The 23,584-nt window shown below is 36.9% G+C and overlaps 3 protein-coding genes across 3 annotated transcripts; 1 reads left to right on the top strand and 2 right to left on the bottom strand.

Moving 5' to 3' along the window:
- Positions 1–2,320: 2,320 nt before the first annotated feature.
- Positions 2,321–3,949, bottom strand: LOC147400988 (ARM repeat superfamily protein). The gene is made up of 2 exons (XM_086442064.1): positions 3,321–3,949; positions 2,321–3,233 (listed from the first exon to the last, which is right to left on the bottom strand). Exons 1-2 carry the CDS (start codon positions 3,527–3,529, stop codon positions 2,444–2,446), a joined length of 999 nt encoding a protein of 332 aa, XP_086298190.1. The 5' UTR covers positions 3,530–3,949; the 3' UTR covers positions 2,321–2,443.
- A 5,958-nt stretch (positions 3,950–9,907) lies between these two features.
- Positions 9,908–15,512, top strand: LOC147400987 (uncharacterized). The gene is made up of 2 exons (XM_086442060.1): positions 9,908–11,973; positions 12,473–15,512. Exons 1-2 carry the CDS (start codon positions 10,108–10,110, stop codon positions 12,569–12,571), a joined length of 1,965 nt encoding a protein of 654 aa, XP_086298186.1. The 5' UTR covers positions 9,908–10,107; the 3' UTR covers positions 12,572–15,512.
- On the bottom strand, positions 12,863–17,547 carry LOC147400986 (inorganic phosphate transporter 2-1, chloroplastic-like). Its single transcript, XM_086442062.1, has 3 exons — positions 16,622–17,547; positions 14,006–14,197; positions 12,863–13,899 (listed from the first exon to the last, which is right to left on the bottom strand). Exons 1-3 carry the CDS (start codon positions 17,369–17,371, stop codon positions 13,072–13,074), a joined length of 1,770 nt encoding a protein of 589 aa, XP_086298188.1. The 5' UTR covers positions 17,372–17,547; the 3' UTR covers positions 12,863–13,071.
- Between the last annotated feature and the right edge of the window lie 6,037 nt (positions 17,548–23,584).

Raw genomic sequence — 23,584 nt, 5'->3', positions numbered from 1 at the left:
AATCCATGTGGGTAGTGTATCTACACTTCTTTCACCAACTTAGAAAGGTGGCATCTTCACTACATTTTCGGAAATCTGTTGCCATTTCTTGGCTCCTTCGGCCCTGCTTTAATAGAGCATTCTTGATGAATGGAATGAGATGGGTGTTTGCTATAAGACAGAGTATCATCTATTATTTTCCACCTATGCTCCAATTTACATCGATTGAAATTAGAAGATGGTGTACCAGCAGAGAGTATGCCATCTAGAGCTTGATTTCTTCCTGTTCAGGTCCTTTTTTTGCAGGACCCATAAACTTACTAGTTGCTTAAATGATTGTTTCTATTTCACCCATTCCGATTGAATGATAGTCGATGTGGAGAGTGGTGAAGCACACAATGACTTCGTTCCTATCTGAGCATCCAAGCATTTATGATGTATTATGTGGGAAAGGTGGGAATACCCACATGTGATGACAAGTGCCTCAAACCTGAAAGGCTTAGAAGAATCTAAAAGCGACCTGTACGAAGAATGTGTGCATCATCCCCTGTAGAAATTGGACCAGTAGGGGAAAGAAGAAACTCGATCGAGCTACATGTGATGCCAGGTGTATGTAAGACGTTAACATAACGATAGCTCTGGCACAGGACCACAGTGAGAGAAGCTCTTTCTGAACCCTGGTTGGTGCTAGCTGAAATTTGGGCTCTATGTCTAACTTTGGTTTCAACGTTGAAGGGAAGAAAACAAGAGTTAACATTTTTTCATGTCCTTTTCCATTTGTACCAAGTTGAAGGGAAGAAAACAAGAGTAACTTTTTTTCATGTCCTTTTCCATTTGTGCTAAGTGAGCCTCAGTTTCATCGACATGTAGAAGAAGACGATAAAGTAGAGAGCCTACAATGAAGAACAAGATATACTCATTAGGAGCAATGACCCCAACTGTTCAAATTCCTCTCTCTCACTCTCTCTCGATACACACACACATGGAAAGCACCAGCTCAACCGTATTACGATGCAGACCCAATGATCAAAAGGCTTTTGTATGCTAGAAATGCTGAAGAGGCTTGTTAATTTGTTAGGGGTCGCCCGGTACCTCATTGGAGAATCAAGAAGAAAGAAAGAACTCGATGGAGCTTCAATATCATTATTAGACTTGACCTCACTAGAGAAAAATTTGTATGTGAGAATCGTTCATGCAGGTGGGCTTGTGGAGCTGTATCAAGAAGCAATTCTTGCGTCTCACGTGATGGAGAAATATCCTGGGATGTGTCTTGCATGTCCGGAAGTCTTCAAACGGCCTCACGAGTCTCTTCTTCGACCAGAGCAGAAGCTTCTACCGGGTCAAAAGTTTTATTTAGTTCCTTGTACTACGGTAAATAAACTGAAACTTAAACACCCCGAGAAATTTCTACTAGAAGCAGCTTCGAAAAAGGGGTCAGAGGAAACATTGGGATGGAAGAAAATAATCGATTGTTCCGAAGAACATTTTTGTTCTGCAAAAGATTTTTTCATCTCTAGAGAAAAGTGGTCTCAATGCAATATGTGCAGATGTGGTAGAAGAGAAAAGAAACCTTTTAGGCCACCCATCAAAAGGGCAAGAATGTGGCAGCCACAAAGGTGGCAACCTAGTCTCACTTCTGTAAAAGAATCGTCTCCATAAGTCCCTCATCAGCATATTTTTCCTTCAAATCCTCCCAAGAAACTGAACTGTGAGCCTCAAAAGGAATCTGTAACGCATGATTTATGTGCTAATATTCATGTTATAATAAGGTGAGAGGTTCTCTATTAAACGCTTTGTTTAGTTGTTTCTTATTGCAAAGGAACCTATAGTGGGAGGTGTTTTGAAGTTTGAACTAATTTTCATTGTGAGATTCTTACATTATCTTCAAATTTCTAAGCAAGCCTCAACTGTTATGGCTCTTTACTAGTTAAATGTATCTGCACCGAACAGTGTAAATATGCAACAAATATAGATTATTGATTGAGTCGACAATCATTTGACTAGGAATTTAATAAATGGTGGGTTTGATCTCTAGTAGGTATTTAGTATGTAATTTGTGTGTTAGAGATGAGAAAACATCAAAGAACTTGAAACCTCTTCTTTGTAGTGGTCTTGAAGTTTCTATTCTTTCTTTTAATTTTTTGTTCTTTTCCTTCATTCCATTAACTGTGAATGTACCTTATCCACAATGTTCACAAATCAAGGAATCCATGGAGTAGATCCTAAGAAAGGTACCCATACATAACCAACTTCCTTCTTAAGGTAGAAACTCGATGATCATCAAAATGGTTAATTTTTTGTTTGTACGAGATTGAAGAACGCCTTGGGTACTAGTAAATGGTCATTTAAGGTCTATTTGAATAAGTTAGTAAAAAAAAAAAATCCCCAAACCATAATTTATACATTAGAGACCATATTTACAATGGTATGATGAAAGGGCTGATACCCAATCCTAAAAAACAGATCAAAAACTGAAATTTGTTATCATATTCTCTACCAATCTCATTGTAGCATCGGCAACCACTTCATCTGTGTCAATTTCTCTCATAATCTGCTCGAAAAGTCCATTACCCAACTCTCTACTCAATCCATAATCCGCCGTATCCCTCAACATCAATAACAGAGCTCGAGCTATATCCTTCGCTCTTCGTGTCCCATCCACACACAATTGAAGCAATCCTGGTATCGCTCCTTCCCTCAATATTAATTCACGATACTTCTCTCTACTATTCTTACATATATAAAGCAGAATCCCCGCAGCGTGCTCTCTGCTCTGCTGTGAACCCTCCTCAATCGTCTCCACCAATGCTAGAATCCCACCTTGGACACCAACAATTTGAGTAAGTCCAATCTCCGACAATGAAGCAATCTTTTCAAGTAGCGCTAATGTCTTCTCGACAGCTTTAGACGATTTACCGAAATTGAAAATCATTTGAAGAAGAGAAAATATTGCCCCATTTGATATGATTAATGGTATGTCCACCCCATCGTAAGTCAAGAGATTTTGGAGTGTGTCAATGGCATCAAGCCTTGCTTGCAAGCTAATGTACCCCATAGTACCATCCCCATATCTACCAAAGAACCCAACGAGTAACGGAACAGCTCCCGTTGCCACAATTATAGATTTGTTCTCATTGCACGTCGAGAGCGTTAATAGAGCGGCAATCGCAAGTTCGGTCGAAGAATTTGATTCTTCGGTGAGAAGTACAACCAATGCTGGTAACAATTCCGATTTTGCAATCCGAATCTTGTTTCTGAAAAATTTCTGTGATTCAAATCAATGTAATTCTAAAGAAAGAAAGAAAGAAAGACAGAAAGACTTGGATAGTTGAGTGATTTACCTTTGGCTTCGAAAAGTGAGATTGAGTAGAGCACAAAGAGCAGCTTCAATGGCTTCATGATCTCGAGATTGAAGCATGGAAACAAGAGGAGAGATGACATCCTCATCTGCTAATCTGTTTCTTTCTTTGCTAAGATCCATAGCAGCTTTTATCTGAGCTTCTCTTCTCTCCATTGAAGAAAACTTCCTAACCCACCTTGAAAATCTCATAAAAACAAACTCTCAAGAAACCAATTTCAATTATGGGTATTTGGGTTTCTTCTTTTTCTTTGATTCCTTTGTTGAAGTTTGAAGCAAAGAACTTGGTAGGAAATCTAGCTCTGCATCTTTACTATAAAGAATCTAGAATCTAAGAGTAAAGAATCTAAGCTTTCTAAATTTGGCAAAAAAAAAAAAGGTACGTCAGCACTGAAGGAAAGAGGGATCTGCACGTGTGAATGGCAGGTTTGGAATCCAAGACGACTCTTAGGAGGTTCAACTAGCCGTTGCGTTTGGACCGTTGGATTATTTCGGTTTCAAATTTCGAAGTTTGGCTAACATAAGGCGGTTGTTACTTGGGGGTGTAATTATTGGAAACTTGCTAACTATATATAAAATAGAGTCGTGCTGGGGTGACACATGATTTACTGTGATTCATAGATGGGTTTTACACGTATCACGAGGAAACACATCTATGATTATGTACACATCACACGTCAGATTTGTGAGAATTGCAGTAAATTTTTTTGTCATTTCAGCATTTTCCTATAATATAAAATACGAGTGATACTTGCTTTACAGACTGTTGTATTAATCTTTAGTTTGTTAGAGGGCCCACATAAATATTTTCTATGAAGATTCTCAATTTACGGAGTCTAGAACTTCTAAAAATAGTATCCATTCTGTTATTATAAAAAGTCATTAAATTTTGATTTTAAAATTCAAAATCTAAATTTTCTATTTAATCTGTTAGTTTATGTTAATTTTTTTTTTGTATGATTAATTTTGAAATGGATTGATATTTTTATTCATTTCATGGCGATAAAAACTTCCCTACTTCTGAATAGTTGAGCGAGGGTATCTATGAAAATAGATATGTATGCCTCGGGATACATGATTGCACTTCCCCATACAAAAGTGTATCTTGAGAGAGTCCTGTATCTCGAGACATACAGATTTATGGTTCCCCAACTTGTCCACGTTAGAGAGTCGATTAAGTATTCCACCTGGCGAGTTATATTATGAGTACTCATGAAAATATGATTTTAAAGCACCTTTGAGACCCACATGACTTGGGTGAATAACGTAGTTGGAGAGAGCACCATCTTGAAACATAGTGACAAAATTCTCCAATCTATTTTTCTTTTTTGTGGAAAATTGTAAAATTATTTGAGGAATTGACAAAGTAATCGATGAGTTATGAATCGATTGCTAAACATGGTAACATTTTTACCCTTCTCACTTTGATGTATTTTTTATTTATTTTTCACTTTCTCTAATATTCAAATTCAAGAACAAGATATGATTTCTCGGGGCAGTTAAAGATAATGGATTTTGATAAGAAACCTAAAAACATTATTTGTATTTTTTTTTTCAATTATATATATATATATATTGGAATCAAGGAAGAATAGATGAAGGGGATGGGAGTTCATAATTGCATAAATAAAAAGAGTCAAAGTAGTAGTTGGGAAGCGTCGAGGCACTTTTGATAGTCCTCGTCTGCTCGTCCTACTGCTTTGAAAAGTTTTTAATGAAACTTTCTCGAATTTATCTAAATTAACCAAATTGAAGCCTTATCGGATAATTACCAAATCCAAACTGTGTTATTATGCCTTGAAAGCAATTAACAATCAACCAAATCCACACTTCTTCGATAGCATGCCACTTCGACGAATTTTTTAGTGAAACTTTTTCAAATTCATCTTAATTAACCTAATTGAAGCCTCACAGAATAATTACTAAATCTGAACTTTGTTATGCTTTGAAAGTAATAAACCATTTAAGGATCATTGGCTTATACCAAATTAAAAAAAAATAAAAATAAAAAAATAAAAAAAAATTGAAAATCATTGAACTCCCATTCCTTAACGAAGTGCTTTTGGTGTCTCATAGACGTTGATGCTCTCTCAAATCATGATATAGCACTATAGGAAGTTACATGGAAAAAGAGCTACAACGGATCCCTTCCCTTAGTAGCAACTAGGAGTGGACCCCTCTATGGTACTGTAGACACCCGAATTTGAGCGGGCCCTCGACGCAAAATACCCCAAAATTGGGATGGGCCCCAAGTCCAAACCTACAAAAAAAAACCCAATACATTTTCCATTAATAAATGTCTGAGATCACTCACGTGGACCATGGACCCAAACACCCCACCCTTAAAACCAACCCGATATAAGCCCCAAACCCATCTTTATTATATCCAAACCCAAACCACCTTATTCTATATTCCTAAATCCAACCCAACATAAGCCCAACTCATTACCCAAGTCCAACCCACATCAACTCAACCCAATACTATGCTACCCAAGTCCATTACGATTACTATTCAATTTCCTATCCAAGCCCACATCCAAACCCAACCTAAGCCCATTATCCCAAAGCCCAATTCATAACCTAAGCCCAATTCAATACCCAAACCCAATCCAACCTATCAATCTCATCAAACCAATCACCAACTCAATACAAAAAATGACACATGTCATCACACCCTTCCACCTCCCTCATCATCAACCAACTCCATCACTTCCCTCCAAAAATCAACTCAACCCATAATCCTACCCTAACCTAACCTATTACCCATCCTCTCATCATTATCAACCACCAACATCACAACCCATACCCTATATACCCTAACCTATTCCTCATTCTCTAACACTATCAACTACCCACATCACAACCCATATCTCCCACATCTCAACCATCACTTTCCTTAAAACACTCCCACAAAATCACCTCAACCCATACCTCCCACCATCACCCCCATACTCTTTTCTCTAATCAACTAACCACCATCACCAATCAACCCATCTCTTCATCTCTCCATTTGCCACATGTCATCATCCCTTCAATCCTTTCAAAATCAAACCAATCACTACCCATCCCCCCAAATCAAACACCTTACCTCTTCAACCATCTCAACACTCATTTTTCAAACAACTCTCTTACACCCATCAACCATCACTCATCTCACCCCACCAAACACTCTACCCAAATGGATTTGGGTAAGATCCAAACCATTTGGGTTAAAACACAACCCATTTCCCTCATTACAAAACTACCCTTATTTCCATATCAAATTTCATACCCCTCTCCTCTCAAACCCATGCCATTATCCATTATTCTCTTCATTCACCCCATTATACCCTCAAAATATCTCTCCAACCTCTATAAAAATCCCTCCATTCTCCCCTCACCACACCTAATGAAAATTTGACAAAAAACCCCCAAAAAAGACAACTCTCCTCTCACTACTCTCAATCCTCAACTCACATTACCAAACACAACACTTCACTTTCAACTCTCTAGGATTTTCAACTCAACTCAATTCTCTACACTCTCAAGCAAGTCAAGATCAAGGCAAGGACTTATCCTTTGAAGATCAACTCAAGATCAAGGTGGGTTTGAAAAGGAACCGTCCCCTTTAAACCTCCCTCTTCTACTCTCCCCTTCTCCACACATTTGCACAATCACCATGGTTTAAATCACCAAAGGGCCCCCTTTTTAATAAGGGTGCCCTCAATGATTTGAACCAATATCAAAAGCCCCTCACACTTGAGGGCACACATCGACCCTTTTTCGATTCTTCTTTTCTTTTTTTATTTTAAAAAAACCGAATCCGAGGTTACCACGTTACGTGGATGGAGTAGGGTGCCTAACACCTTCCCTACTCCATAAATGGACCCCCTTACCTTGAATCAAGGTTGGGTCACGTGCATTATCCAACAAGAGTCATCAAACATACAAAATGTATGATTTTTCGAAAAATGTGACATCGGGTGACCATTCACACCCTTTTACAAATTTGAATGGTGGCGACTCCAAAACACCCCAAAGTGGAGGGATGTTTTAAATATTGAAAATCCCGTGTCCACATGTACATTTTCGCATTAGTTTCCCTATAGCGAATTTTAACGGTTGGGATCTTATGTCATCAAAACAACAAATACACACCATTTAAGTATGATTTATGATGTGAAATCTAGAGGATTGAGTTGTTAGTAATTTTTAAAGTGACTTCATTTTGACTTTGGAAAAAGTACCACAAATGATCTACTCCCAAGACTGACCTCGACATAGATCGCCTATTTAGGATTGAGTCGTGCTAGAGTGACCTTAGTGGGGAACACCTTGACGTGATGGCAGGTACATGTCCGTAGATGCTTCTTCTTGAACAATCTTTAGGATTAGTTTTGTCAATTAACAATATATAGGAATTTTTGGCACATAGCAAAATAATTCGCCTACGTGACACAAATAGAGAAGTCAATATAACCTAACTTACCTACTAAGATTTCAAATCTTACTAAGGGTCGTGAGCTCAAATATTGGCATCCAAAAACATAATCCGATGCCATAGGCTTATAAAGAATGAAATTCTAAGAGCTTTGAATTTATCATTTTCAAAAAATTATTATTTTTCATCGTTGAATTTTAATTTTAAGTTTTGGAAGTTCGATAGCCGTCCATTTTCAACACCTTGGATCAAATTCAAAAAATATATCTTTTTGAATTATTATTATTTTTCCCTTTGAATGTGAATTTTTTTCTCATGAAATCTAATCAGCTGTTGCGTTGAATCGCCAATGTGGTAATCCATGTGAACCAAATGACCCAATCTTTCTAGATGCAACTCCAACCCTTGTCTTCTAAATTTTTCATCAAATTGGCATGTTCTTCAAATTTGAAGACTCCAAAACCACTTTGCACTCCCACTAGCACCATCTTCAAATCATTATTCATTCTCTAAAATGTTCTTCACTCACATAAAAATATACATATATATAAAATAAAAAAGAGAATTGCTATTGGCACACTAAGTTCGACTCCCATCGGTTGCTAATATCTGTGGCCACGGACTGAAGGGTTAAAAGTCTTGTTCAGTAAGCCTTGTTTGGAAAGGAGGGATTATTTGGTGCACGCAAACTGGCCCAAACACCCTTCTTTACCCAAAAAAAAAAATCCTAAACGTGCGCAACATAAGACAATATTTTGATTATGGTACACTATTCATTTTGATTCCCAAAACATGTTTTTCAGTGAATTCATCACTTTTATAATCAATGAATTCATTGATAAATTACCCATGAGGTTGCAAATAACAACAAATTTGTTGGTATTTTATCAGGGAATTTATTGATTATAAAAATGATGAAGTCATTGAAAAAACATGTTTTGGGAATTAAAATGAATATATCGGAGTTGGAATTTCGTCATATTCAATGCATGAAATGGAGATTTACCCATTAAAATAATTTTTTGACTAAGAATAAGTAAAAGTTAGGGTGTCAATAAGTAAAAGGGATAAAATAAGTATTTTGAAAAATGCAAACAATGATAGAGATAGGTCTTCAAAAATTCTCTTTACTCTATATTTGAAGATGGAATAATACTAAAAGCAACTGTAACTAAAGAATTTAAATTAACATCTTTTTCATTTTGAAGGCTCTGAACCACTTTTGAATCCTAACCAGTCCCAATCACTTTTGAACTCTAATTAGTCTCATCTTTAAATCAATAGTCATTCTTTAAAATACTAGTCACTCACTCATAAAAAAATAAAATGAGCATATATTAGATAGGAGAAAAATGATCTTTAAAAATAAAATAAAAATTTTAAATTGGCATTTATGAAAAAAAGGGGTATAATAAGTATTTGAAAAAGAGTGATAGAGATTTTTGGTTAAAAAAAAATTCTCTCTTGACTCTATATTTGAAGAAGGTGATGATGTGAATAATGATATATAGAGATGAAATCTTCATTTTAAAGTTCGATTGAAGTTTGGTTCAAAAGCTTGCGTCTAAATACAAAGATTTGATGATCAGATTGAGTTGCATTACGTTATGTTTGGATTGAGAGAAATGGAGAAAAAAGAAGAGATAATAGATGAATTTCTCCCTATTTCTCTTATTTGGATTGTTAATTGGGGGAGAGAAAATAAAAAATTAGAGAGATGAGAAGAAAAAAAGACGAGTTTTCTTTCTCTCTAATCAAACGTGATGGAGAGAAACTCACTTCTTTCACTCCAAACATAATACGTTAGTAAGGAAAATGATTTTCAAAGAGTATTTACACCTGGAAGATTGCAAGTGAACTCTACGATATATGTGTTTTTCTCAAAGAGTTGTGATCATATGACTCGTCAGGTGGCATACTCAATTGACCCTCTGGAGTGACAAGTGCGAGGATTGAGATCTGTATGTCTTGGGATACATGATTACACTTTCCCATAAAAAGTGTATCAACGGAACTGCGTATCTCGAAACCTACAGATCTACTATTCTTGGAGTTGTCCACGTGAGAGAATCGGTTGAGCATGCCACCTGGCGAGTCATATTATTTAGGCACTTTCCCAAACCCTGACAGTCAAAGAAACGCATATCTGGTTTGTTACCCAATTTCCGGAGTAGAGCAATTGAACGGTCCAAACTCCAAAGAAAACGTTGCAGGAAGTTGCGGCTCTTGCATGAAACTTGAGTTGACCCTTAGAATGCTGCAGAGTTCAGAGACTATATCGGATCTTCTCTCTTAGAAAAAAAAAAAAAAAAAATTCCTCTTCTTACGATGGAACAAGAAATCCCACAGAATGTCAGAAACCGAAACCCCTTCGATTCCGAAACAAACCACCTCAAAACCGAAACGCCACCGCCGTTACAAACAAAAAAAACAAGACGTAGACCACGAACAAGAACAAGAGAGTCTTGGAGGTGAAAGACGAACAATCCAATTAACAACAGATCCTCAAGTATGTTTGGCAATTTACATAGCCATGGCCCATGCAGGATTAGCTTTAACCCTAGCTCTCTTATACGGATTATCCAAACTCCTTCAAGAATACTGGCGTCCAATCCAATGGGCCATCCTCTGTTCCATGCCCTTACGCGAACTCCAAACCGCTCTCGTTCGCTTCTGGTCTCATCCTCTTAATCTCGGCCTCTTCGAAACCATCCTCACCATCCCAATTGCCATTCTTCGCGCCTCCACCGCCTCTCTCATCGACTCCCACGCCGCCCTCCTCCGCCTCCTCCGCCACCATCACCACCACCCTCGCCGCCACAATGACAAAATCGGATTCTCAAAACTCATGCAATGGCTCGTCTCTTTCGCCGCCTTTGTTCTCGTCTATGAACGCATAGGTGCCGCTTCAATCCCCGCCTTCGCCGTCCCTTGCCTCATTGCCTATGCCACCGGTTGCGGTACTCCGAGTACACCTGGCGTCGCGTCGACTCTCACAGCGATATCGTTCGCTCGACGTAACGGTCTAATTGTCTCCAAAAGTTCATTTTGGAGTAGAATTAGTCGATACTCGACTTCCTTAATGCTTAAAGGACTAAAAAGAACGGTTGGCATCGGACTTATAACGTTTATGATCTTTGGATCAGTGTCTGGATTCATGTTGTTTTCTTATAAGATTGGAATTGAGGGGAAAGATGCTGTGATTTCATTGAAAACGCATTTGCAGGAGAGTAATTATGCAGAGCGAATTGGGATCGATCATTGGATGGATGAGAATAAGGTGCCAGAAATGATCGATACTTATATGATGAAATTCTACAAGACAATGTCGCAACAGATTGATGTTCTTGCTTTGCATTACAATGTGACGGAAATCGTTGAAGGAGTTCAGGATTATTTGATTAGGCCGTTACAGACTTCGTTTGCTGAAAAAGTTCCAGGACAAGTGCGACATAGACCGTTGTCCGAGAAGCTTTATTGCCTTAAATGGAGGATGAGGAATGTAGAGTGGAATGTGATTTATAGAGATTTCCATAAGGTTTTTAGGGAGTTTATGTCTGTTATTGCATGGGAGGATTTAGTGGAGAAAATTAAGGGTTTTGTTCTTCACAGTTTGGATGTACCGAAGCGTGTGTTCGCAAGTAGTACTATGGTTTTGGTGGGGAGTACGAATTTGTTGTTCTCAGTGGTGGTTTCGATTGTGTCAGGTGCCGCCGGACTGTTGAATTTCATTTCTCAGCTAATGGTGTTCTTTTGGCTTTTGTATTATTTGATTACTTCGGATTCGGGTGGTGTCATGGATCATGTTTTGGAGATGCTTCCTGTTTCGAAGTCGACTAGGGTTCGGTGTGCCGAAGTTCTTGATCATGCGGTTAGTAGTGTGTTGTTGGCCACCGCTAAGGTTACGTTCTTCCAAGGGTGTTTAACTTATCTTTTGTTTCGATTCTACCGTATACATTTCCTCTATATGTCTACGTTCCTTGCTTTGATGAGTGCCATGTTGCCCATAACCCCGATGTGGCTCTCTTCAATCCCGGCGGCTGCACAGTTAGCCATGGAAGCGAGATATGTGGAAGCTGTTTTGTTGACGGTGATCCATTTGTTACTCATGGAATATGGTACAGCTGCCATTCAAGCCGAGATACCAGGGCAGAGTGCCTATTTGACTGGGCTTAGCATTCTTGGTGGCATGGCATTGTTCCCATCTGTTCTGGAGGTGAGACCTGTTAACCAACCAACTACTCCAAAATTCCGATCTGTTGTAGACGGGGAGAACTTTGGGTATAAGAGGGTTACGGGGTTAACTGGAGTATGACACGCCTGAGAGTGGAGGAAAATATACACTCACCCTCACCCATAAGGGTGGAAAGAGTCGAACCTGTGACATACACACCTATACGAACCTAGCGCTTTGATACCATGTTAACCAACCAACTACTCCAAAGGACTGATCTTTTGAAGAGAGAACTATGAATATAAGAGGGTTATGGAGTTTAACTCAAGTATGACACACCCTAGAGTGGAGGAAAATATACACTCTACAAGCCTTGTTCCCGTTCTTTTTTTTACTAGGATTTTTTGTTCTTTGGATAGGATATATCATACAAATCATGCAGTTTCGTAAACTTCATTGTTTATGATTAAGTATAGTTTTTATAGCCATTGATGAGGTTTTGCAATTTCATGGTAGATAATTTACTTCATTATTTGTACAGGGAGCGATCATGGGGCCTCTACTAATGACAGTGATGATTGCCTTAAAAAATTTATATGTGGAATTCGTACTTGCTTATGCTAAAGAAATTAGCAGGTGATATACTTCTTTAAATGATTGCTTTCTACTTGTATTCAAATTGGCTCAACTGTATTAATCGTTTTTCTCTTTTCTCTTATATGGCCTTTTGTAATGGTGCCATATATTCTTTCATGGAATGAGAGGGTAATGAGGACCTACTTCCTGCTCTGTATATATGTAGAACATGGCTATTTGCTTCGCATCCAATTTAGGAAGAGAAGTCTATCTGAAAATCCATTAACCCTTATATTGTGAAACCCGTAACAAAATTATGGGTTAGAGTGTTTTGAGTTTGCATAACATGGAAATATGAAAAACTAAAAGAGCTTTTATTGCCCCATAAACCAGGAAGCCTCATTCTTTTTGAATTTCCGATCTAAACATAATCCTTTCTCTTGCCTAGAGGAATTTCACTGAGAAACATACACAATACTGTTTCATATGAATTGAAAAAGAGGAGTGTGTCTTCAATCCATCAAATATATCAGAAGTTTTTTTTGGATCTTATGATTATACATCTCAAAGAAGAGGTGCCAAGAGCTTAGTTAGGATCCATGTGTAGAAAACGGACAGCAGTGCACCAACTGGAATTGTGACAGCCCAAGATGCCACTATCTCCTTCACAGTCTCTGTTCTCACGTTGTTAAATCCCCTTGCAAACCCCACACCCATGACAGCCCCTACAAGAGTATGAGTTGCAGAGATGGGCAATCCCAGCTTTGACGCGAAAAGAACCACCGAAGCTGCTGCGAACTCTGCTGCAAATCCTCTAGTTGGTGTCAATTCTGTTATTTTCTTCCCAATTGTTGCCATCACCCTATAACCCCAAATCATCAGCCCTGCAACTATCCCAAATCCTCCCCATGCAAGAACATCTATTGGAATGACAATCTCAGTTCCGCCGGCACCTCCATGAAGAATGGATAGTGCAGCGGCCAATGGACCTATAGCATTGGAAACATCATTGCCCCCATGAGCAAATGACATGAAACAGGCCGATAGAACCTGCATGTATCCAAAGACACCATATACAATTTTCAGTTGTGTCCCCTTAGGACCTGCGATGTCAGAGAGGAATCCAATATTTTTATGATGGAGGGTAGTATCGTCCTTTGGTTCTTGTTCTGCTGATTTGGACTTGAGGAGGAGGTGACCCAACTGTTTCTTGATAACTTTACTTACTAGGATTGCACCTGCTGTCCCACATGTTAAGGCCTGGGCTAGAGCCACAAGGGGGGTCTTGCTAAGAGGGAAAGCTGCAAAAGAGATGCTAGTTACACCAACAAAGACAGAGATTGGTGCTGCTGCAGCAGCGGCCTGCCCTGGATTTGGAGCACTGTACACAAACTAGAGAGAATGAAAAGGAATCAGTGAGAGTTAAGAGGTGATTTAGTTCTGTCCATTTATCAAGATGCGCAGAGTAGTTTAAGCCCCATATAGAGTGAGAACATACCCTACGAATGCATTTGTATACGAGAAAAGACACCGCTGCTCCCATGACAGGAGAGATGACCCACGAGGAAGTCACCCTAGCCAGTGAACTCCAGAAAACAGCACCAACTCCCCCGTAGACTAGACCAAATCCAACCATCGCTCCTACTATACAGTGTGTGGTGGAGACAGGCCAACCGTAGTAGGATGCAACCTGAATAAAAGGGGAAAACTTATGAATGGCATCGATTTGTACCACTAGAAAAATCATCCACTATAACCAGAAATATATAGTGTGCGACTGTATGTAGATGAATGAAATATGCCCTACATTTTTTACAACAATAAAAATACAAGAAGATATTGAGCATTTCTTTTATAACCATGTTGAATGAACGTATACAAGAAAGTTAACTTTTTTTTTGATAAGTATAATATATTGATAAGAGCAAAAAACAAATACAAGGAGGCCGAGGAAGCCTCACAAAAACAACAAAGAAAAGAAACAAACAACATTAGTGATTACAAAAGGAGTTCCATCTAAATACAAAGTCATCAAAAGAAATCCCCATGAAGTCTATGTTCTGCTTAGACCACATGTATAAATATCCCAAGATCTCCAAGAAACTTGCGTGAGAGCTTCTAGTCTTACTATTGAACACCCTGTTATTTCTCTCGTTCCAAATCCCCCAAGCAATAGCCGATGGTAGCATAGCCCACAGGAACCGTTTTCTGGAGTGAAAAGTATTATTGGCCCATTCTTCTAGCAAGGAGGAGAACTTACGAGGAAAGACCCAATTAATACGGAACAATCCAAGGAAAGTAGACCAAATGTTAAAAGAAAATGAACAATGAATTAAAAGATGATCAACGGATTCCCCATCCCTCAAACAAAAGGGCAACAATTAGGGGTGATCCAACCCCTTACAATCAAATAATCCAACGTAAGAATCCTATCAAGGTAGGCCAACCCCTTACTTTATAATTTGAAGTTAGGATGCCAAAACCAAAACACACCCTTTTTTTCTGTTGAAGTAGTCATGACTTCAGTCGTAGTCACTTAAAACAAAAACATTAGTTATTTTTTCTGTTCTCCTTCAAAATATCAAGTTTTCTATGAGCAAATTGAAATAGAGTCATTTCTGAGATTGAAAACAGGACTCTCTGAACTTGTTAACATGTATGCAATGAGACGATAAAGGACATTTGTAGTTCTATTGTATGAAATATCTTCAATCAAGCAACAAGAACTTATAACTCTTTTAACAGCCAATCAGATTCAGATTAAACAAATGACTAACTATGTCGGCAATATTAGAAGTAACAATATTCAGGTTAGTTCATAACATGAAATGTTCCAGACATACGTATGGGATCCAAATTGTTGCGTCGATTCAGCAAGGACCCCTCATAAAAGATTATGAAGCTGAGGTATTCCAATTAATACATATCTACTCGCCACCAACAGGTACACAACAGAATTTTACAATAAAGCTTCCATTGCGACTTTTTTTCTTCTCACCCCCCCCCCCCCCCGCAAAAAAAAAAAAAAAGATGCCCCCTATATTACAAATTATACTTTCTATCCCTACTGACTTCTCTGGATTTTTGTTGAGGCACCCCCACCCCCCAAGTAAATGAAGCTACTTACTTATCAAAAAAAAAATGTAAATGAAGCTAACAATGAAAGAAAGAATGGTCTCTTTTTGTAGAGGACTCATTCCCTTGTCATTTGAGTTCATCCACAGTGAGACCACAACTCAGGTGGTGACAAGAGGTGAGTTTCATTTCCAGTTTCAGCACCGTCTTCCCGATCAATTTAGTAGGAGAACAAATTTACATTCTGAGGATAATTGTCAAATGTCAGTTTTGGCCAAAACTGCTTCCAGACTGCAAGCAAGAGCAAAGTCTATAAGGGTTTGTTCATCTAATGTGAACTACAGTTTCACAGATTTCATCTAATGTGATTCCACGATAGTGAAAGGAAATACATTGTATTACAGAGCTACAAAAATGTAAGTAGTGAATGGATTCAAATCCTCCCATTTGTTTTGAAAAGTATCTGAGTTCATAAACCCTCTCATTTAGCATTCTGAGGGCTTTGAGGTGATTATGGCTTTTGGTCATTAGAGTGTGAAGCAGTCCCTTTCTATCGTCTTAGTTTTCAATGAAAATTATTTTGGGTTATGTCTATACAATGTGAAGACATTACATCTAGGTGAAGTTTGAAAGATAGTGAGAGGAAATACAATTAAGTTGAAAAGATAAAATGTTAGTTTTGGTCGAAACTGCTTCAGACTTACAAGCAAGAGCAAAGTCTATATGATGAATTACAGTTTCACAACAATTCGTCTAATGTGAATCCACAATAGTGAGAGGACATACATTGTATTACAGAGCTACAAAAATGTAAGTAGCGAATGGATTCAAATCCTCCCATTTGTTTTGAAAAATTCATGAGGCCTTTGAGGGTGTTTACAGCTTTTGATCCCATAAACAGTCATTAGAGTGTGAAGCATGCCCTTTCTATCGTCTTACTTTTCAATGCTAAATTATCATGGGTGATGTCTATACAATGTGAAGAAGACATTACATCTAGAAGAAACAAAAATGTATTTACAAGGATGAGGGAATGCACCTGTAACCAGGTTCCAGCAGCAGCCAGAGAAGAGAGCAACCCAGCGAAGAGCAAAGAACTCTTCCCTTGGAACATATTGGCAACAAGAATCCCCTTCTGCATAGTACTGGTGACATGTGTCCCCATTAGCAATGCCCCTGAGAACTCAAGCACCGCTGCGGTCAGCACTGCTTGCCGAAGAGTCAGAGCACCCGAACCCACTGAAGTCCCCATTGCATTTGCGACATCGTTTGCTCCGATATTCCAAGCCATATATAATCCAAACAATAGCGTTATGTATGAAAGAAATTTTGTCTTCAACTCCAACCCTTGCCCCAATGACTTCATAAAAAATGGAAGACTAAGAGCCGCAAATACAATGCAAATTGATATTGCAGAAGCAGTACTTGAAGAGATGTTGAATGCTTGAGCCATTCCTGGTAATTCGTCGGATTTAGTTTTCTCATGTTGTTGTTGTTGTTGTTTACCATCGGGTTCTGCTTGTTCTTCGCCTTCGGCGAAAGACGATAGTGCTGCGAAGGGGAGGGTGAGTTTAGAACTTTTGAATCTCAGAATAGGGAGGGAGGGATTGGGTAGTTGAGGCTTGAGTATTTGAGTCTTGTCTTCTCCTTTGGAGAAGTGTGTGTCATGGTAGAAGAAAAGAGAGCGGTGTTTATGGAGGTAGAGATGAGAATTCTGAAGAAGAAAAGTTTCAGCTTTCCTTGTTCCTCCAACAATTCTTGTGGAAGAGAAGAAATAAGAGGTTATCATGTCTTAATAAGAGGGGTTGGAGAGGATGGGGAGAGAGGGAATGAGATGGAGAGGGAGAAGAGAATATGCTATTAAGCTGGATTGTTAACCATGGAATCTGGAGGAGAGAGGAAGTTTTATTGTGCATATTTTCAGTTTTTAGTGGAAAGAGAGATGGGTATGGATTTGGCTTGCTTGTTCTGGTTGATCGAAATGAGTGGTGGTTGTGCTTCTTGAGAGCCCACAATTCTATCCCGGATCCACACCTTTTTCTTTTTAATTTTTATTTTATAGGGTGATTTAGAGATATTTCCATATTTTGGTGAATATTTGAGATACCCTTATACTTTCAAATTGATTACATGCCCCTTTATCATAGTCTTCTTTTATATATTAATGAAAAATGATCTGAATGTCCTCATCTTTAACCTCCAACTCGAAGAAGGAAAAAAAAAAAAAAAAAAAAAAACTTTAATATTCTTCCCCAAAATCTTTCATTTTTAAGTTCTTCTACATATATGATAAACTATTTTTAATCTGTTAACCTCGCCTTTAATCCATCATTTTTTATTTTTTTAATTAGAGGTTGAAGAAGGGATGGCATTTGGAAGGGTATTTCCATAAATCTATTTCAGAGGACCACGGACATGGGGCATGTCATCAGTTTGAAAATAGGGGTATCTCAAATATTCTCTAATATGGAGGGGTATGCCTAGTTTTTACCTTTTTGGTTAATGTGTATAGTATGTAGATATTAAGAGCAACTCCAACCTTACTACCTGTACCCATACTCAATTTAATAGTTGTGGGTAACAATTATGGGTATTCATGGGATATGCACTCTAACTATATTATTCATAACATAAATTGTTTAATAATTTTTTAATTCAATTCAGATTTAACATGTTGAGGGATGGGTGTTGCGTTGCAGACACTATTTTTTGACTCCATCATCCAAAACAGTAGTTGGGAGGGGATGCATAGTGCGTTGGGATGCACTAAGTGATTTGGAGATTATTTTGGGACTCCCAAATCTCAACTCCACTATAATGAGCCCTGTAGTCTTATTTAGGTCGTACTCCATCTAGTCAAAAAGACTTGTTATAATCCTTCGTGATTTTAGCTTGTCCTATAGTTAAATGTAATTATATGTGGGTGGCGTTTGACAACCAACGTTAGGGAGCCAACATGTTTGTCCTATGTGGCTCAAAAATTTCTGATTGAGCTGATTTTTTGTGAGGGAAGATCATCATCACCAAAAACCATCCGAATCTGAATTTTCTAAGTCCATCAAAAGTAATTTACAAATTTTTGATAAAAAAATCGATGGTTTCTAATTCTAAATCACTTCTGATGGACTTAGAAGTTTTATATTCGATTGATTTTTGGTGAGGATGATCTCCTCACCATAGAGATCATCATCACCAAAAATCAGCTCAATCTAAAATTTTTAAGCCACATAGGACAAACGTGTTGGCTGCCCAACCTGATCCTATATACATATTTTGTTGTTGGTCAAATCTGACTCATTAAGACCTAAGTTATCCTAGGACCTAAGTTAATAAGTGAGTTTTTCTTTGGGTGATTTATCCATTTCTCCTTGGTGAATGTTTGAGTAACTTTCCACAATAGATGACATGCCCTCCCTATGACCAAGATTTTCTCAATAAACTAATGAGAAATGATCTAATGCCCTCATCTTCAAATCTTTTTACTGTTCTCTTAAACATTAAGATTCTATCTGCTTCAACAGCTCAACCTTCTAATCTCACCACAAGATAGCATTTTTGAAATAAAAGATGATGCAATTTTGGATGGAAAAATCATTTTTTATTTGGATCTAAAAAGAATAATGTTGGAGTGAAGGAGACCTCAACCTCAATTCACACTTTGCTGATGTGGAGATGTGTGTGGAATCATAAATATTTTTTTTCATCGAGATATTAGTGAAAAACATCTACGGTTCTATGCACACCTCCTTGTCAGCAAAGCGTGAATTGAGGTCGCTCCAACACAACTCTATTAAAAATTGTTGAATTGAGGATTGGGTTCAATGGATAAAAAATAATTTATCATAGATGTTGAAGAACTTGAGCCTTAAAATGATTTGCTTTGAAAAAAAAAAAAAAAAAAAATGGTTTTGTTTTCTCATTACAAATTCAAGATAAGGGCATCTAAGTCACTTTTTTATTAATCACTAAGAGAAGACTGAGGTCAAGGGGCATGTCATCAATTTCAAAATATGGATATCTCAAACGGAAGGGTATGTTTAAATCACTAATTATATTATTATTTATTTGTTGTTGGGGGAGAATGAGGCTTATTTTGCATGCCTCCATTGATTTCAAAAATATCTCTGTCACTTTGACCTAAAAAAAGTTGTAAGGTTGAGATTGTAGTACTTCTCCAAGTTGGGTAGCACGCAACTCATGAACGTTTGGCCCCACTCCTCCATATGTATTTAAACCAACTTTCAACATGATTGATGATGTAGAATCATTAAATTGAGACATTTTACATAAGGAGTAGGTCTACCAAATGGTCTAAAGGGCCAAGAAGCCAATTCCTTTTTTTTTTTTTTTTTGTAATGAGTTTTTAACGCCCCCATCACAAAACAATAGATCATTTGCATCAGGGTAGGCATAATCATAAATCTTTGTTTTATGTATATCGAGATAAATGATCTACGGTTCTGTGATAGGGGCGTAGGGGGGGGGGGGGTGTCAAAGTGGGGTGTTGTATTATCATGACTCTTTTTTCCTTTTCTTTAAATTGATAGAGACATTTTAAACATCAAACTATCAAAGGGACCGCCTTAGTGTAGATCTGAAGTTGCACGTATTATTATTATTATTAATTTTTTTGGAAGTCCTACCAATTGCATATCTATCTTTCTTTTTTATTTTCTTGCGTGTGTGAGCTTTTTTCCTTTGACAATCTCAAGAAATTAAAGAGCATCATTATCATACTTTTTATCCTTCTTCTATTCTTTTGAACTTTCAGATTTGATTGCATTTTTTTTACTTCTTTCTTGATCTTGTTCTATTCTTGGATTATTCACATATTTAATTTTCTCACTATTCTGAATTTTATCTGGATTGGAAAGAGTTTAAATAGGGGTTGTCTCAATGGCAATTTTGGACCGATAAGTTATTAATGCCAGTAGGTTGTGAGTTCAATACCTAATATGAGCATTGATTCCTTAGAGGCCATCCATGAGGGTGTACCCTAATTGATCTGGTGCGTGTGATGTGTGAGAGTTGCACAATTCCCGAGACTAGTCCTTGGACAAGACCATGGTCTATGGACTAGGCAAAGCCTAGATATAGGCTCAGTCCACTATCTATGGGGATACCTAATTATAAATAAAAAATACATATATATATATATATATATATAAATTAAAGAGGAAAGATCTTAAATGTTTATAAGAAATTCAAAGTTCTTCAATTTTATCAACTAACTAGAGTTCGCTAATACAAACATCTTTTTTGGGATTAAAGAGGTAAAAGTCGGACTTTATTTTAAATTTGCTTCATTTAATAGCGGACGGACATTAGTGTAGGAAGGTAGACAATGAAAAAACCAAAATCAGCCCCACCTACACTTCTATCAAAATAAAATAATATAAAATAAAAATAGGCTAATTATTTGAGAGACCCTATATATTTCCAAACTACCAACATATCTTTTTAGCCAAAAAAATCTTTAAAAATTTTACCCAAATTTTCAGCATTAGGATAAAAGATTCCGTCTTTAACACTTTTAAGTCTAAAGCAAGATTGGGGTGGGGGTAGAAGACAATCGGATTATGGATAGATAAACCAAGGATTTTCTACAAGTTATTAAAATGAGGTTGAAAAACGTCAAATTGAAGATGAATGTTGAATATGTTGAAAATACTTTATCATAGAGGTCGAGGAACTTGAAGATAAATGGATTTTTGAGAGAAAGATGAATGAGTTTTTACTAGAGGTCGAAGACATGGATATTTAAGGCATTTTCTATAATCTTCTATTCTAGAAGGAGGTCAAGGGACATGTCATTAGTTTGAAAACTCGAGGTATCCAAAATATTCACCAAAATCTTGGAGGGATGTGTCTAAATCAAATTTTGAAAGAAAGAGAGAGAGTTTGAATCAGGTTTTTAGTGATAGGAGTTACCAGGCCAATCATACCCACTTAAATGTTCATAAAGTGGGTTAACAAGGACGTCGGCCTTGAAATCGTGGGGGTATGTTAACTTTCCACTCTATTAAAGTACTTTTGGAGCATTGGTTTAGAACTTAATGGTGACCTTGACTGGCTTTAATTTTAGGATCCAAAGCAGACCCTTAAGTTTAATCAAATGTGCCCTACACATTTCACTTGATTCCCAAATAGGCACTTAAGTACATTGAACAAAGATTACTAAAATATGTATATATCATGGGCCTTATCTCATGATTGATGTAGCCAAAAATCATAAAGAAAATTAGAAGAAAGTATCAGGCGATAAATCGATGTTTGGATTGATAAAGTTAATCTCAAATCACATATATAGCAGTGCATGCAACAAGAACATTGGCAACGGAACCAAGTTTGAAGAATAGCTACAAGTCTAATCAACAACAATTAGGTTTGTCGAAGGGGCCAACTAGCTAAGTTGATAAGATTTGTCGATGTTGATATTGCAACCCGTGTTCAAATATCGCTTTCACTTAACTACTAATTATTGACCCCTAATCTTTATTCATTTTCCCAAGAAAAATAAAGATTCTTTACATAACAAACTCTACCAATCTTGATTCATGACATTGGGGCACTGAATGTATCTTATAATCACTAACTTTTTTACTAATGCCACACTAATTCCTATGTAATCATCAAAGAATTGCACATAGTTTGTGTGGCGTTAATAATAGTTGATGTGGCAATAGTAACTCTCAAATTATAGTATTATACTACTGCTTGGTAGCCATCAGAAAATCTCTTGCAACATCATTTTTGTGTTTGGTTGATATCATGGTTTTAAAACTCGTCTGAGACCGAGACGTATCGTTCGAATTAACTCGGTATCGGGACTAAACGAGACCAACTCACAAACCTATTTGATATATCCATGTATTATGAGATAAGCGAGACGTATTGGATGAGATTTTGCAAAATCTTGTCCGAGACAAACGATACCTAAAATCGATGAATAAATCGCAAGACAAACGATATGTATCGGACGAGATTTTGAAAATCTCATCCGAGGTAAACATTCTCAACCTTATATTCTTTCACTAAAATCAATTTTTCTTCATCTTTTCAATTAAGTGAACAAAAAAAAAAGTAAGGTTTTGAGGGAAAACTTCATCTTCTTCATCTGATTCAAGATGAAATCGGATGAAGAAGATGAAACATACGTAACAATGTAAATATTTAATTTTTTTAGTTTGATAGGTATATTATGATTTTTTTTTTTTTTTTTAGCTCTATTTTTTAATAGGAATCATTTCTAAATTTTTTCAAAATTTTTAAATGGTTAAAAACCATTGTCTCAATGTCGAATGAGACAACTCGAACGAGATGAGATGTATTGTCCGCGTTAACTCGGTATCGGGGCTAAACGAGACGAGACGTGAAATCGAGTTTAAAAACCATGGTTGATATTGGAGTGTAAATTTTTTTGCAATGATTTCTATGATAAAACATGAAAACAATTTTAACATACTTGACCTCATAAAAAATATTTATTTAAATTATAAAAAATATGCTCAATACTTATTGTATTAATATACACATTAATTTGAAGAAAAAGATCTTTATCAAAAGATATAGTAACCTACATATTGAAATTATAAAAATACCCATCATCAAAGAAACTATTCAAATTTCAAAAATACTTTCAACTCTTGTTATAATACCATGTATGTGAATCTATAAAAATACCTTGTAATATCATTGATGAGGGGTATTTTTGTAATTTTATATGCACATAAATGTATCTTTGACGAGATGTATTTTATAAATTCATATTGTGGCAAGTACTAAGGGGGCTACTTTTGTAATTTAAAATTTTCTTTGATAAATGTTATTTTGTAATTTCAATATGCAATTTAATGTATCTTTAGTCGGGATTTTTTGTACATTTAACTGTATAATAAAATAACAAGTATTGAGGGTATGTTTGCAATTTGATTAATTTATTTGAAAAGAGGTATTTTAGTAAATTTAATGTATATAGGTTGGAGTCGAATACTTTTGCAAA

Source organism: Akebia trifoliata, chromosome 5 (assembly GCF_017979445.1).
Source record: "Akebia trifoliata isolate Shusen 1 chromosome 5, ASM1797944v1, whole genome shotgun sequence".
NCBI lineage: Eukaryota > Viridiplantae > Streptophyta > Magnoliopsida > Ranunculales > Lardizabalaceae > Akebia > Akebia trifoliata.
This window is presented reverse-complemented; position numbering and strand designations above follow the sequence as displayed.